The sequence below is a fragment of the Telopea speciosissima genome, chromosome 2 (genome assembly GCF_018873765.1).
Source record: "Telopea speciosissima isolate NSW1024214 ecotype Mountain lineage chromosome 2, Tspe_v1, whole genome shotgun sequence".
NCBI classification, from domain to species: domain Eukaryota; kingdom Viridiplantae; phylum Streptophyta; class Magnoliopsida; order Proteales; family Proteaceae; genus Telopea; species Telopea speciosissima.
In genome coordinates, this window is record NC_057917.1 from 6,985,020 (window position 1) to 7,002,396 (window position 17,377).

The 17,377-nt window shown below is 38.9% G+C and overlaps 1 protein-coding gene across 1 annotated transcript; it reads right to left on the reverse strand.

The window, feature by feature from the left end:
• Positions 1-2,407: 2,407 nt before the first annotated feature.
• LOC122649796 (exocyst complex component EXO70H1-like) lies at positions 2,408-4,473 on the reverse strand. The gene has a single exon (XM_043843033.1). The coding sequence runs from the start codon at positions 4,394-4,396 to the stop codon at positions 2,408-2,410; it is 1,989 nt and encodes a 662-aa protein (XP_043698968.1). The 5' UTR covers positions 4,397-4,473.
• Between the last annotated feature and the right edge of the window lie 12,904 nt (positions 4,474-17,377).

Sequence of the window (17,377 nt, forward strand, 5' to 3'; positions counted from 1 at the left end):
CATCATTTGTTTATTTTTTTTCTTTCCTGTTCAACCAAGTTCTAAGCCTAATATGAGAAAGGAGAAGGGAATAAAAATGAAAACTCAACTCCATTTCCTTGTACATGACACACAACTTTAGTAAATCAATTTAGGGAAAAGGAAGGTTGCTAGGCTGTGGCACCTGCACCTAGATATATGAAGGGTGAAATAACTGCCCTGCCCCCTCCCCCAATGAAATGAAAAATCACACCCCTATTAGATGCCTCCGCACGCTCTCTCATTGTCCCCCGCACTGGTGCAGGGCCACGTAACCTGGCAGCAATCCCCCTCCTATCAATTTAATTATGAAAGGAGTCTTGGTGCTTGATGGTGCAAACCTTACGAATACTCCATCTGGCTATTCAATATATAATATACTGACGGTTCAAGTAATTGAAATCGACAATAGTATTGGCCTGAACCCTAGAAACTATGTTGGATCGGCCAACTTGGATGGGGATCAGGTCGATTTTGATTTTAATTTGTCGATTCGCTCATGATTCCTTGAATCGTGAATACACTAGGTCATACTAATTTATGAGTCCGGACTCTAGATCAGCTTTCTGTACATTAAGGTTTCACATCCAATTTCGTGACAAACATGTATCATTTTGCTTCCACAAACACCATTTCATGTGACCACTAACAGTATTGAGGGGCATTTATGGAAGAAAACGTTCACATGTCATGGGAAACCATATGTGAATAGTCATTTCGCTCCACATATGGGGAGCTGATCTAGACCTGATTTGGTATTACTTTTATTTCAATTTCATAGGGTGATTTTTATTTCAAAAATTGTTTGGTTTGATTTTTGCACTTATTTCAGTGAAAAAGAAATCAGATGGAAGAGAAATTCCAAAATAACTGAGGAGTTGTTTCAATTTTGAAATTGAAATTGATTTCAATCACTCTTTAATGAGCACATGGTTAATTTGATGGAAAAATAGTAATTTCATATTAAACATTAAAAACAATCTTCTTTGAAAAACAATAATTTCATGGTAAACATTAAAAACAATCTTCTTCTTCTCCTATTGGTTTCACCATCACCATCACTTATCCACCACTATCGCCTCCACAACCCCGCCACCACCATAGCCACCCCCTTTCCCGCTACCCTCTTCCAAAGAAATATAAAGAGTTTATTCTACAAAATTGAACTACCGAATGAATTTCATATTCTTGAACTATTTCAGATTGATGCAATAAACACAATTTCAATTTCTTGACCAAAATTCCTTTTGTTGACAATTTCATAAAATCAATCCAAAACTGATCGAAATAGAAATCATACCAATTTTTTTGGTTCCAAGTCTCTTTGTACTGTAGGGCATACTCTATTAGGCAGTTGGATGGATTATAACTGACTTTACTAGGAGGCGATCATGTCCTTGTACAAGTACGGACGAATGCTCTCCAAGGCTATTGTTAGAATTTTTCAAAATATTGATGCGGACTTTTAGTCCCACATCAGCTATGAAAGGAAAGCTCATTGGGTTTATATGTGTTAGTAGTAAGTAGTTATTATAATCACATGTAATGCTAGAAGAGATTGTACGGTGCACTTGCGAGCGAGGACGGTACCCGTCCGAGCGCGTGCGTGAGGCGCAATGTGGCGCTTTGATGGCGCACTTTGCACTTAATCTTTTCGGGATCGACGGTGTCTGATCAAAGGGTGCTTAGGATCGATCCGACCGTTGGATCGATGGCTGATCAAATAGGGAGTGCAACCCTTGGTTTAACATTGACCCCAAGAGTTGCAGCCCACACGAACAGCCAAGGGAGCCCAGCCCAATAGTCATGACCTGTCAGGTCAAGCCATATGAGCCGATGGGTGTGACCCATCCGAACAGGCCTTATGGGCCTATAAATGGGCCACGAATTCTCTCAGTCCGGAGATCAAAAAAAAAATCTCTGATAGCTTCACAGTGTTACTGTCCCTGCAACCAGTAACAGTCCGCCTGATTTATCTTGGGAGGCAGGTTTACTGCAACCCTTTGCAGGATTAGGAGGGTGCAAATACTGTCTTAAGGACAGAACGATTTCGTTCGACTTAGGCTTTCTTTCTGTCCTCTCCTTTTTTTTGTTCAGATTTCTAATAGCTATTCACATGAAATTCACTATGGAACCCACCCAAAGAGTGGATTCCATGTGAATGGCCTGGACGCGCCTTAGACGGTACTTGTACAAGGACACGATCTAGTTACCTTTACGGGTACTATTTTCTCTTATTTCAATAATGGAGAAAGCTAAAACAATTTTCCACGCAAAGGAAAAGGTTGAAGTAAACTGCGTTTGTTAAGAAACTGTCTTTCTTTCTTGGCTCTCCGAACGACATCTGATAAAACTTCAAAGAGAAACTTCCTTTCTTGTTCTTGTATTTCTAAGTCGTTCTCTCCCTCCCCGTCTCTCTCACCGTCAAGAGGCGCTTCCCTGGCGATTGCGCCGGTGAACAAGACGCCGACGACGAAGCACTGGTCCCGTAGAACAGATCAGATAAGTAATTCCCCAAATCATCAGGGGTAAACTTGACAATTGACTCCAAATTGTTCCCTGTTCTCAGTAAAGCCCGATACCTTGGCACGAGTTTCTTGGCTATGGAAACCTTAATCTCTTCCCTGAGCTTTCTACCCTTGACGACCCAAGACGACTCTGTTCTGTATGTCTGCTCAAACGCCGAATTGAAGTTCTTGAAGCAATCCTTCGCCTCTTCTGCTGACATCGCGGTGGCGGTCGAATTTTCCGGTATCGCCGATAGAACCTTACTCCACCCAATCTTCTCGTAGCTCGCCGCGTATCTTTTCACCTTTGCTTCCTGCTTCGACATCCAATCCTCTCCCAATAAATACCTGAGATTGGAATTCTGAACCTTCTTCACCATGTACTGTAAATTGTTGGTCAGGAACAGATATGCTAAGGCGGGGTCTTTGTATAGCTCCGCCTTGCCGTCGAGCTTGCAGAGGAGCACCAATATAATCCAAACCAGCCGAATAGTTAACCCCGACGATGGATTGTCTTTAAGGTTTGAGCTCTCAAAGTAGAACTGTGGCAGAGACACATGCTCCGGCAAAGGCCAATCGGCGACGATGTCAGAGAGGATTCCGCTGTAATTGGAGAGGCGAGATAGGTAATTCATCACGTAACGGGTCAGAGGATGGAGACCGCCTCCTTGGATTGGGGATTTTGATGAATCCTTTTGAATGGCGGATTCCAAATCTGATAACATTGCACGAACACTGTCGCCGAGCGTGATAAGTGAGTTCAGAGCTTGAGACCGGATGACAGTGGTAGAATCGAAGGAGAAGATCGATTGGATATCGAGAAATAGTTCAGAGATGACTTCATAGAAATCGAGTATTCTGAACATCTTTTCCGGTGACTTTCCCTTGTGGATCTTGGCCACGGATTCTGGGAACCGTAACAGATGGATGGCTCCTTCATTAGTGATATCCGAGAAACAGGACTCTCTGGTGGAATCGGAAGTGGAGAAGACGTGATCGCAGACGATCCTTTCGCCAGAAAAGAGTGACTTCACTGCAATCTTGACGGCGTTGAGCCAGCTCTTAATCTTGAGCTCAAGGACCTCCCAATCCATCTTTTGAATCTTCGAAGAGGAGAGCCGCTCGACTCCGAGCTTGTACAGAGCCTCATCAACGATAGACTTCCTCATTATCTTGTAAATCTTGATGCACTCTTTGCCGTATCCGGACGAGATCATGCATTCGGCGATGGACCTGAGGTCCGACATGACGAGTGTGGAGAACTGCTCAACCTCTGAAATGGATATGCCGGCAGCCTGAATCTCGACCTCGGAGCCGGCGTCGTCTTCGTAGTCGGAGATGCTTGATCTAGCAGAGGCGCGGGAAGTACTGGATCGAACGGAAACGGATTCGGGGTCGAGGTGGTCGCGATTGGCGGAGAGAATTTGGTAGAATTCCTTCTGTAGACGCTTCATGGCGATCTGCGTCAGGTTATGGGCTCGAACAAGCTTGTCAGAGGAGGAGTAGTGGGAGACGAAGTAGTGCATAACACGCTGCAAATCCTTGACGGATTTGAGGAAGTCCTTGGCTTCACGGCGGTTTTCGTGGAAGAGAGAGGTGACTTTGAAGAAGGAGGAGGTGTTGGGATCCCACTTGGTGATGATGGATTCGGCTTGCTCCAAGTTCTCTTCCATCATGGATTCCGATAAGGTACTGCAGCTTCTCAGAGGAGGACGAGGCGAAATAGAAGAAGAAAAATAAGTAATAGAAAAATCCTTAGAGGGAGTGAAGCAGATACTCCTCATTCCTTTGAACGACGATATTTCTCTCTTACAAAGGCATTTCGTTTTCGTTTTTTGGTTCTCTGATTCTTCTCTGTGAGGACTGTGCATGATTACTTTTCTCTCTCTCTCTGATGCTCACTTCTGAGCTCTTTGGTAATTTACCTTTCAAGGGTGAGAAGGGGTTCCGAGTTCGATTGAGAGCTGTGACTGAAGAAGCAAGAAAGCAGCTGCTGATGCTTCTCCTCTCTTCCATCTCGTTCTGTATATTTGGAAGGGATGATACGTTCCCCGCGCTGTGGAGCTTGCTTTAAATAGGGAGAGAGGGGTGCCTCGTCATCCGTGGCCGAAGAAATATGGGAGTTTTCTTCTAGAATGCCCTAATAAACCAAACATGTGCGTTTTCTTCTTATCTGACTTTTTAAATGCATTTACCCCCCCCCCCCAAAAAAAAGTCTTTTTAAATGCCTTATTTTCACTATTTTTGTAAGAAGAAGTTTCCTTCACCACCTGATAAAGGCATGGTTCTAAGTATCGGTATCGTGTCATCCGATATGTACCAGTTTTGCTAGTCATCGATATTGATATTGTGTTGATATCGTATTAATAATACGGTACGAATAAGGGGCAAAATGATCCAAAAACTCATTTTTAAGGAAATCAATGGGTAATTTTGTTCGATACAGTTGATCTAGGCCGATACCGTATCGTATCGTATCGATTTTCCATGTTGCTGATAACCATTCTGATACCGTGCACTAAAACCATGGATGAAGGATCAATGACCATAAAATTATGTCATCATTTACTAATGTTCGGATATATCATCAATTTTGTGCGATCTATTTATGGATACCAATAGAAAACCTCAGTAATATATAGGTAAAGGTTGGGTATGCTAGGGATTAAAATCCTCTACAATATCGGCGGGGCGACAATGCACATCCAACGGTACAGCAGAGGCCATGTGTGCCATGTGTGCACATCCTGGTCCGTATGCTAGCGCTATGTCCAACATTATGTTTGCCTCTTTCCTCACCCCATGGAAAAATCCCTTGCCTCTCTCATTACAACTCCCTCATTGGTTGAGCCGCTAGTTCTAAGAAAGCTAGCAACGTGCTATAATATATTAACTTTTTCATGCTATTTAATTTTAATGTTAATCTGGACATTTTCAAACAAGTACAGATTCTTTAAAATTTCTCACTGAATTAATGGACTAATTAAAGCATCAAATTACTCTAAATATATACTTAAGCTGAATTAATATTTAGATAGGAATTGTCGGCATCACATGCATTAAATACAGTGACCTTGTTGGATTGAAGACAACCTTGAAAAACTTTAGAATGAAGGGTAAATATCATTCCTCTCCCTTCTAAGTATTCATAATATCAAATCCTTCTCCCAGATTTTGAATAATAATAATGGCCTCTCTTACTTTTGAAAGATTCTATCAATCGTATTATAATTGTCAAAAACGCCATTAAGTGATGATGTGACATTTATAAATTTTCTAAAACCCCACAATACCCTCAATGTAATTTTATTCTAATTTTACCCTCATCAACCCCAAAACCCCTTTGCATTTCATCTTTCTTCTTTGTTTAATTTTCACATCTTCACGATCGAACTCACAAATGATGGAATTCCAATCCGTAACACCCATCTTTTTGAATGATTCCACCAAACATTTCTCAATGTTCCCGGAGATGGTATTCGCAACATCCTTTTGATAAGCTAATGGAAAGACCTGATTGACGCAAGTAGCCTTCAACCATGTCATCTGAGTCGGGGAGAATCGTAGATCCTATTGAGAAGAGTTGGAAGAATGGACGCTCCACTAACATGTTGTGTCAGCAAGATCAATGATTCTCCCTGACTCAGATGACACGGTTGAAGGCCGCTTGTGTCCATCAGCTCTTTCCATTAGCTTATCAAAGGATGTTGCGAAAACCATCTCTGGGAACATTGAGACATATTTGGTAGAATAATTCAAAAAGATGGGTGTTACGGATTGGAGTTCCATCTTTTGTGAGTTCGATCGTGAAAATGTGAAAATGTGAAAATTAAACAAAGTTAGAAGAAAAATGAAACGCCGAGGGGTTTTTGGGGGAAGAAGACGCAAATGGAATTTTGGGCTTGAAGAGGGCAAAATTGGAATAAAATTATATTAAGGGTATTATGGAGTTTTAGAAAATTTGTAGATGCCACATCATCACTTAATGACGTTTTTTAACGATTAGAATACGGTTGATAGAATCTTTCAATAGTAGGGGAGGGCATTATCATTATTCAAAATCCGGGGGAGGGGTTTGATATTATGGATACTTAGAGGGGAGGGGGATGACATTTACCCTAGAATGAAATATAGACTTTAAAAGAAGAATATTTCACTAATAATTATAGGAAGCAGTTTTCTGCACGGGAGTGTGGTCTACGCCAGCACTCCCATGTGTCTATCTCTCTCCTCTTTAAAACAAGAGACCAGAGATGTCTTTTCACATGGGGAGGAGAGAGATAGACTCATGGGAGTGCTGGCGTAGGCCACACTCCCGCACAGAAATCTTTTTCCCAATAATTATATAATATGTAGTTAAATTATATCAATAAATACTTAAGAAATGTGACAAGTGCCTAGTGCACTTGGTAGTACGTGGTGTGTGGAACAGTGGAAGTCCATTGCTATCAGGAGGTCTTGAGTTCAAGTCTCCTGACGCCCAGACTTAGGATGAGGAGAAAATGATGAAAATTTACCTTACCAGGGGGATCAGAAAAGAAGGAAGGGATAAAGGGGGGGGGGGAATTGAAGGTGAATCCAAAACCAAACCAATAAAGAAAATTTGGTATCGGTTTCAGCCCGGCCTGAGTTTGATTTAACATACATATTTATACAAAAGTATAGAATTTTTTTATTTTATTTTTTTTTAACGAATTTCGGATTGTTATTGGTTCTTATCGGGGTAGATTAGTTTGGTTTCAGTTTAGGTCCAGGTTTGAGCTGTTCTTTTGATTTTCGGTATGGTACAGTTCGATTTCAGGGTCATAATACCCCAATCCGAAACTTGTCCAATAAGCCATCAGTATGCTTCGGTCCAAACCATTTCTGTTCAGTTCGGGCCGATTTACCCCGATTCGGTCTCAATTTTGATAACCTATCTAGAAGGCCTCTTTTTCTTTTTTACCTTTCATGTGTAATTATTTACCCAAGTCAAGTAGTCAAGTAAGAGAAGTGGTATCAGATTCGATCTTCCATAGAGCATTATTTTCGGTGAAAAAGATAAAGAAAAACAAAATAAAGGCAGCTCAGTATGTCTTAGTAAATGGAGGTCCTGAGTCTCCTGACTTGGGTCTCTTCTCTACCCCTTAAGAATATTAGTATGAGCTAGGTTCCATGGTTGTCATCATGAGCTTCAATTTCTCTGCTCCATCTGGATTGTAGAATATTATCTAAGCCTAGGATTTACTCTGGTCTGGCCATGAATTCTTTGTCACCAAAGAAGAAAATAAAAAAAAAATAGAAACAAGTGGCCTTCCCTTCTGTAGTAAATAAACCACAATCAGATCATTTTGTTATTTTATTGGATGCAGCCCATAGTTTTACTAAAAATCTATATGGGGACATCCTACATGGTAGGGGTGCCAAAAAAAGGGGACTGGATCAATTGAATCGATTGGGAGCCGGTCGGACCAGATCGAACCTTTTATTGTTAGTATTGATTTTTAGAAACCAAAACAAAAAACCAAAATCAAGCAGACTGAACCAGTTGAATTGATTGGAACTGATCGGATCAGATCGAAACTTCTATGATTGGTATTGATTTATAGAAAAAAAAAAAAAAAAAGACCGAAACCAATTGGACTGATCAAAATCAATCATTTTGAACCACATTGGAAAAATAATCCAATAAAAATGTCAAAAGTCAATTTTTTTATATGAAAAGTTGAGACCGGGCCAACAATAGACCAATAAGGGATCAGTAAAAGAAACCGATAGCAAACAAAAACGATCAGACCAATAGCTATCATTTTCTTACTGGGATTTTGTAAATCAAACTCTTATCATCCGGAGATCGAACCAAATTTATATATGAAAAAAATCAATCAAACCTGGACTAAACCGGCCGTTTGACACCCTTACCACCTGGCATGGGGTGTTCAGATAGGACCACCAAAGAGTCATCAAGTAAGCTAGCAAAACTCAACTATTAATATATAATCTTATTGATATGATATCCCTACATCATAGTTGAAAAACTGGATTTTGACTGGGCGGAGTCGTTCGAGTCAAGCAATAATTTTGAAAAACTTGGTCAAGAGTCGTGTAGATTAGGTCATTGTAATAAAATAAAAACACTGGGTCATAAACCATCCGAGTCAAATAAGACTCGATATTTTTACCTGAGTCATGACAAACTTGGTGAGTTTTGTCGTTTTTTAAAAAACTATAAAGCTGGTTCACTTAAAATATGAGTTGAGTAAAATAGTAAATCTGTATTCTAAAACAATAAGAAACCCTCAACTCCTCGACTCTCTTCTCTTGTTCAATGGTATAAATTCAAAATGCATTGATATGTGATTCCTTAATTTTTTTTTTTCTGGTTTTTCCATATTTTTTTATTTTTTAATAATTTATACATATTTATTGCATTAAAAAAAAAATGACTCACCTTGATCGAGTTTGACAAGGTTGAGTCACCAGGTTCTTTTAAAAGACGAGTCGAGTCTGAAAACCTGGTTTTCCAAGTATGCCCTATTAACTATTTATTATTATTATTATTATTATTATTAAGACATCTAAAGTGAGGGAAGAAATTACAAATCAAAGGGATAATAAATTGGAACATGAAAAGATCAAGGATAAGCTATAATGTATCTAGAATTCAAAATGATGAGATAATTGATAGATTAAAAGTCATCTCCATGGAAAAAATATATATATATACAGGATGAGAAGCCAGCAAGGGGTCATATGACTTGGGATTGATTCTTGGTGCATTAACTTATTTTTCTTATGCAAATAAGGATCGATGGAGGATTCAAAAATCAACAGGAATAGCATATATATATAGTTTGTGTTGACATTAATTGCCATCTCAGTCTCAATCCCTTTTACTATTCATAACGAATTTAATAATTAATTTGATCCATCAAATATCAAAACCAAATCGTCAAAGTAAACTGATGAAAAGGATTTTTCTTTATAGTTATTAGCCAATGTACTGTGTCACTGGTACGATTTATGGAAACATGAATGTTCTCTAATTTCTCAATAGTGTCACCATATATAGTTGGAGGAAATCAAATTTAAGGGCTAAGGTAATAGTTTTCACTTTCACACTTTGATCTTTAGTTGTTAAAAATGTTTTACTTATGAATTTGTGGTCAGCCATAAGCTTTCACATGCCTTAATAAATCTCTCACTGATATAACTTTTCTCTTTTATAAAGCCCACTCCTTGCGAAAAATGGGTTTTCCATCAATCTCCCTGAATCATGTTGTTTTTGGTGAAGCTTGATTTCAATTCTATCCAGAAAGTACTGTGGTGATTCTTCAATGGGCTGTTTTGTCTTCGAAACGCGCTAGAAGGGCCAAAAAGTGCATGCATCACCGCCGTAGACCTTGATACCTGGAGAGCTCGTCGAGAGCTTTAATTTGATATATATTTTGCCTTATGTTAGTTCAGACCGGATCGGGTGGGTTTCTAGGGGCAGTTTTGTATTTTTGGGGTTAGGATTTTCCTATATATTGTTGTTATCTCATCGAGAGATGTGAGTGAGGATTTGTATTTGTTTCACAGAAATAATGGATTCATACTATCGTTTAATCGTGGTTGTAGCCTTCCTTTTTGGGGGTGAACCATGTAAAATCTTATCTTATGTGTGTGATTTCTCTTTCCCTTTGTATTTCTTTTGCAAAATTGTCATTCTGGTATTTTGTTTTTCTAATACATGTTGTATTTGAAATCGAAGCCATTACCTCAAGAAAAAAAGAAGAAAAAAAACTTCGAAATTTCCATCAAAGAAATTTGGGTTTGGTATTGTAGAAACAATGCTTATAGTTTGATGGGTTTAAGAGTGACACTATTTCCATGGTCTCCGGTCAGTTGTTGGGTCTTTCGACTTTTGTTTGTGTTATAGTGGATCAGGAGAAAGAAGACTGACACGACTAATGAATTGGGAGGAATAAATTTGCAATTCCCTTATTAATTCATTTGTCCAAATACATCTAATTAAAAAACTAACTAGGAACAAAAGGCAAACAACCAACCACAAGCTTCTTCTTCTTTAAATCCACCATTCCATGCATTCCAGGAAAGATGATGTCGGGGTTGACTCACCTAGGGATGACTACTCATGAAGGATTATGTCACTGGTCAAAAAAAGTGACGTGTTTCATAGAAACTAATTAATTAATTAGGCTCAGATTAGTCGTCTTCGATTAGTTTTGCTTGCTAGCGATCGAGAAGCTTAAGAGAGAGAGAGAGAGAGGAGCATAGATTTTAACCTTGGAGACTCAGATAGATCAGTCTTCCTATTTAGGTCTAGAGAGCTATCAAGGTGGGAATGAATAATTAAACATTAATAATTAATTAATCTACAAGAAGAGTAAACGGTAAAACAGTTCACTTTGACCTCATAATGCAAGTTGCGCGCATGCATGCACAGCCATGGTTGTAGTTTTAAAAAAGGGGTGATGTTCTCTGTGTCGCAGCCTACAGGCACATGGAGGTGGGCGTAATAACCATCTTGTCCCTTGAGTGGTAGATCCATGTGTCTGGGTGCAGCTTGCACTGTGACACATAAAATATTCTCCCTTTAAAAAAATGTATTTCTTTCTTCCTACTTACAATAACATACAGACTTGGAGTTTGGGAAATCATTTCCATTTCCCTTCAACTTTCCTTATAATCTAAGATGGGTCAAAGTTTCCATGCATTAACAGCTTTTTGTCTACCATGGAATCCATGGACTGCACATCGGGATGTAAATGGATAACCGAAATTCGAATCCGAATCTGCATCCGTATTCGTTTAGGGGCATTCGTATTCGTTTAGAGATATTCGAAAAATAATCCGAATATTCCGATTAAAATCCGTCCGAAAAAAAAATCCGAATACTTAATAATAAAAAATTAAGTAAATAATGATTTTGAGGGTTTTTTAAGATTAAACAAGTTCTAGAATATGATAAAAAGAGAATCATGATCTAAGAGATATGGATTGAGAGTGAATTGTATCCGTTAGGGGGAGGAAGGTCTGGGTTACACAAGGCACAGACGTAAATGGATAGTCAAAAATCCGAATCCGATCCGCATCCGAATCTGTTTAGAGGTATCCGTATTCGACCAGGGAATATCCGACTCCGATCACATCCGATCCGAATCCGATCCGTTTACATCCCTAACTGCACACACCTAGTTGTGCCATGTGGAACACTAATGTGCCAATTTTTAACAGTTGGATATATAAACTGCTCACATTTCTCTCCACCACCCCCACCCCCACCCCCCACCCACCACCCAAAAAAAAAATAATATTAAACTGTTGGGAATAATCCCATATCGATTAGGTAACTCTAGAATCTTAGTTGACTTCATGTAAGAGTGTCAAAATTAAATCGAAACCATTTATTGGAATCAAACTGAACCGTTTAATAAATGGTTCAATTTTGATTTTAAATTTGAGATTATTTAGTTAAACACTTAAACGGTTTAAATCAAACCAAATCAATTAATATATCCATAATAAGTTAAGTCATTTTATTTATTGTAACAATAAATAAAGCCCACAAAAAAAAAAAAAAAAAAAAATTTTGGTGAAATCCCATTAAAAAAATTAAGAGAGAATCGAACATTTTGAATAAAAAAATAAAGGGGGACCGCAGGTGCCACGCGTGCGGCAGCCAATGAGAGAGCGCACACGCTGGCATCTCAGGGGCATGATTTTTGCCTTTCATGGGGGGTAGGGCAGTCATTTCTCCCCCCATTGTCTCAGGGTATGGATTGTGCCCCCCTAGAGAGAACATTTTCCTAAAAAATAAAATATATAAACAATTGTAATTTTACAATTATTAAAATAAAACATATAGCAATAACCAATTCAATTCAATATTAAATATACATCTATTTCAATAAAAATAAACTAAAAAAGAGAGAAGCCATTTGAATTTATAAAAAATAAAAAACTAATAAAACGGTTTAAATCGAAACCATTGAAACTGTTTACTAAACGATTCAGTTTTGATTCTACCTAAAAAATCTTGGACTCAACCCGAACCGTTTAACACCCTTCCTTAACTACATGTATCAATTGAGCATTTGAGCCTCTATGGCTACTAGCTTAATATTTTGGATTGAAATTATTTAACAAAATATCATGTCACTAGACCTATTAATTTAATGATACATCTGTGTATAACCACCCAAAACAGGTATAACACACGAGGGGAAATCTTGGGAATAATATAATCTTTCACACTAATTTAAAGAGATTGGATGAGTTCTTACACTAATTGAGCCTCGCTACCAACCTGAAAACTTAAAAAATCTGTTCATGTATTGGCATGGAACACCATTTTGGTAGTATTGATTTTTCAAAATTTTATTTGGTATCTTAACCTAATTCCGTTTGAACTGAAATTTCACGTATAAGACCACAAGCATTGGGATCCTCCTGTCCACAAAACTATAGCATCCAAGAGAACCCGTAGACTAAAGTCTGCATTTATCATCATTCGTCCAACCCCGGCCCGCCCCCTCCTCTTTCCCTTTTCTCTCTCTCTCTCTCTCTCTCTCTCTCTCTCTCTCTTCTATGAATATGAGTGAAAGGTACGTGGTCATTGTTTGTGTTGAGTTTGAAAACGATTTGAGATTTTAGGAGAAACATACCTCGTGTCCAGGGAGGTTCAGGATCGTCTCTAGGGAGGCCAGCACCCAGGGTGCTGCCAGGGGCATTCAGCGGTTGAACTGTGTCGCACACATCTCGGTGCATGCCTGAGGATGTGTGTGGCACGACCCAACGACTGGCAGCACCCTAGGCATGCTAGGCTCCCTGAAGACGAGCTAAATTCTCTAGGTACTTGCCCTAGGAAGAAATTTGGCTCTTCCAATGCATATTTTGTTTGATGTTGAGAGAGAGAGAGAGAAAATATAATCTATAAGTAGAGTAAACCCTGATTTTTTAGTATTGTGGTCTCATTATGCAAGGTGCAAGAATGGCCACTCTTAGATACTTGATCAACTCTACCAAAAAAAAAAAAGATACTTGATCAATTCGTCAAAAGTTTCAAAGCTGATGGAACGCGTTAAATCTAGTCCTTTAACCTATCCCATACTAAGTTGGCCCAATCCAGTGCCCATACACTAGATCGAACCTCATTAGGCACATAACAAACCACCATGTTTCCGCAACCGTCATCATTCATGGTTCTCACTTTAAGTAGTTTTCACTCTGACGGTATGTAGTCCTTTCCAAGCGGCTCCACTCTACTCCAGGGTTATTTCCTTGGCAATAGTTAGCCTTTTCTTGATGGCTTTCACTCTACTCTAAGTAACCCTTTTCGTGACTCAAACCCTTAATGTAGTACCTGGCTCGGATACCAAGTGTTAGGTACTTGACCGATACGCCAAAAGCTCCAGAGCTGATGGAACGTGTTAAATCAAGCCCTTTAATCTATCCCATACAAAATTGGCTCAATCTAGCACCCATGCACTAGAACGAATCCCATGAGGCAAATAACAACAATGTATTTTTTTTTCTTCTTACAATAATGTACAATGTAAGAGTATGGGAAATCCTTTTTACTTGTTATAAGTTTCCATGTATGGACTAGCGTTTTGTCTACCATGGGATCTGATGGACCTTGTTGTGCCCTGTGGAGCAGGCTAAAAGTTGGATATCTAGAGAGTAGTTTCAATTGATCATGTCTCAAATTCAAATTCAATCTTTTACTTGCGTGGAATCTCAACAATCACGCAAGAATTAACATTGGTTCGGATATCACTTGTTAAAAAATTGGGTAGAACTCATCCTAAAAAACTACTCTTTAAGGAGATGATACCAAAGTATCTATAAGTTTTTACATTGAACTACCCATATCTGATGTGAGATTATTACTTCCGCTTGCTGCGTTAAACCCCAACACTATATACAACCCACCAAAAGAAGAGTACTACAAAAGAGGGAAAGCATTAGGAATAATCCATCATCGAGTAATTTGGGGAGGATGCATGGATGACTTTATGTACCAATTTAGCCTCTCTACCAAATTGTTTATGCTTTTGGGTTATGAACTTCAACAATCTTTCTATCTATTGGCATGTATCCTTAGGGGGTACTATCTTGGTAGGAAAAGGTTAGGCACACCGCCAAAATACCGCAAGCTAACGCCTGTTGTGTCTATCTCTTTCTTCCCCCTCCCCCCTTTGAAATGACCTCCTTGCCTCATCTCGCATCCCCATTGGTGTCACCCGCTAGCTTGCTGCACGCTGGCAGTGTACCCATCCCGCATCCCCATTGGTGCCACCAGCTAGCTTGCTGCATGTTGGCGGTGTTACTATCCCTCTCCCTATTTCATATTTAACCCAAAGCAAAAACTCTCATAACTTCCTTAGCATGTCAATACTTTCCAATCACATTCCCTTGCGAGTCTACATCCATAGCATGTTTGAAAGGGTACTTGTAAGTTTTAACACCACTTGAAATAATGCTTCAAAGAGTCCTGAACAGTTTCTCCTTCACAATTCAAATATTTCAACGGTCCTCACTGTGGATGTAGCCTCTGTCTCGTTATAACCCAACTTGAAAACCCAAAACGAATCTTGACTTAAAAGAGACATTTATTATCTTTGCTAAGACAAGAAGGAAGCCTCGGCCTTTGATTTCGATTAAACTTAAAACCCTATACATACTGTGTCCGACCGAGTAAGGTTAATTAAGTCATGGCTAATCCGAGTAGTTTCAGAATGATTTGAATCGAATCAATGAAAACCTCCAAGTCTGAAGCAAAGAATTGGTAGTTATTGGGAGGCAATGACACATTTCTTTGCATTTTTAAAAACTTTATAAGGGAAAGTTTTTCATTGACGAGAGTGTGACCCCATGATTGGATTCCTGGATAACGAGTTTTATCATTAGTAAGCTCTTCCTACCTCTTATTATATATGGTGGAACATACTCATCTCAAGTCTAATCCAAAGGTCAGATGTGGCCATTTAAGAGGTTTTCTTCTTCACCATGGATGAAAGGAATATCGGTTCAATTTTATTTCCATAAGATTTAATTCATCAACTTGTTTTCACATGAAGCGATGTAGAATGTTATGACTTTGTAAAGTAGACATATGTGGTAGGTGGTAGGCCAAAGCTGGCAAACCCAAATCATAAAACGATGTAGAAAGGAATGAAAATCGCACACAAACAATCACATAATGCAAATAAGAAGATTTATGTGGTTCGACAACATTGCTTACGTCATGGTGATATGAGATTAATTTACTTCACTATCAATGATGAAAAGGTTACAATCGTTCATCTTAACATTTCTGGTGTCGTCGTTTTTCCTCAATTAAACTCAATGTGGATGGTGCTTGCAAAGGTAACCCGGGAGAAGGAGGGGGTGGGGGCATCATTAGGAATATGGAAGGAACAGTTATTGCTGCATTTGCTAACTACTATGGTGAATGTACCAACTCCGTAGCTGAGCTTAGGGCAATGAGAGATGGGCTAAGGCTCTGCTCGAATTTGGGGTTTAGGGAATTCCACGTCAGCTCTGATTCTGTGGCTATAATTCTCTGTATCTCAAAAAGAAAATGTGGTTTTTGGAAGGGATGGTACTGGTTTCAGGAAGTGTTGGAGCTGATTGACTCTCTTAGACCAATGATCTCTTTCACATACTATGAAGACTAGAGCAGCGGATTACTTGGCAAATTTGGCTTGTGAGGCGTCTAACTCGTTGTTTTATGGGGAAACTAGTTTACCACTGGATCTTCGACAGATTTCTTGTGAGGACACTAGTGGTCTTCCTATGTTAAGAGTGTAGTACTGTGTTTGTCTGGGTTTTGGAGTGAGCTCTTTTTTAGAGTGATCGAGTGTTTTGTCCTATTATATTGTGTTTCTCGATTGGGCTTGGGGTTAGGAAGGAAATGTTCCCCCATTGTATTCATTTTTTATTTTGGTTCCTTTTAATAAAATCTTAGGGACTGCCCCAAGTCCTACGTAATATTTGGGTTAAAAAAAGAAAGGGCGCTTATAAGTTTTAAAAGCACTTGAAATAATGATTTTTAATGTCTTTCGTTTAATTAGAAAAAAGCAATAACATTATAACACTTTCCCCATATAGTAGATGTCCTCAACGGTTTCTCTTTTACAATTCAAATATTTCAACGGTCCTCACTGTGGATTGTAACTGATCGACCATTAAGCAATAACACCCCCCTGTCTCGTAATAGCCCAACTTGATTCTTATTCCAGAAAAAGAAAGAAACCCAACACGAGTCTTGACTTAAGAGACATGCCTCGGCCTCGACTCTATACTTGCTCTGTTTGATTTCGATTAAACTTAAAACCCTATACATACTGTGTCCGACCGAGTAAGGTTAAGCCATGGCTAATCCGATTAGTTTCAGAATGATTTGAATCGAATCAATGAAAATCTCCAAGTCTGAAGCAAATGATTAATTGTTATTAGAAGGAAATGTATCAGGGATGTGACCCTATGATTGGATTCTTGAATAACAAGTTTTATCATTAGTAAACTCTTACCTCTTATTATATATGGTTGAAAATATTCTTCTCGAGTCTAATCCAAAGGTCATCAGATGTGGTGGTTTAAGAGGTTTTCTTCTTCACCATGGATGAAAGGAAAATCGGTCCAATTTTATGTCGACAAGATTTAATTCATCAACTTGTTTTCACATGAAGCGATGTAGAATATTATGACTCCGTAAAGTAGACATATGTGGTAGGTGGTAAGCCAAAGCTGGCAAACCCAACTCATAAAACGATGTAGAAAAGAATGAAAATCGCAAATAAACAATCACCTAATGCAAATAAGAAGATTTATGTGGTTTGACAACATTGCTTATGTCAATG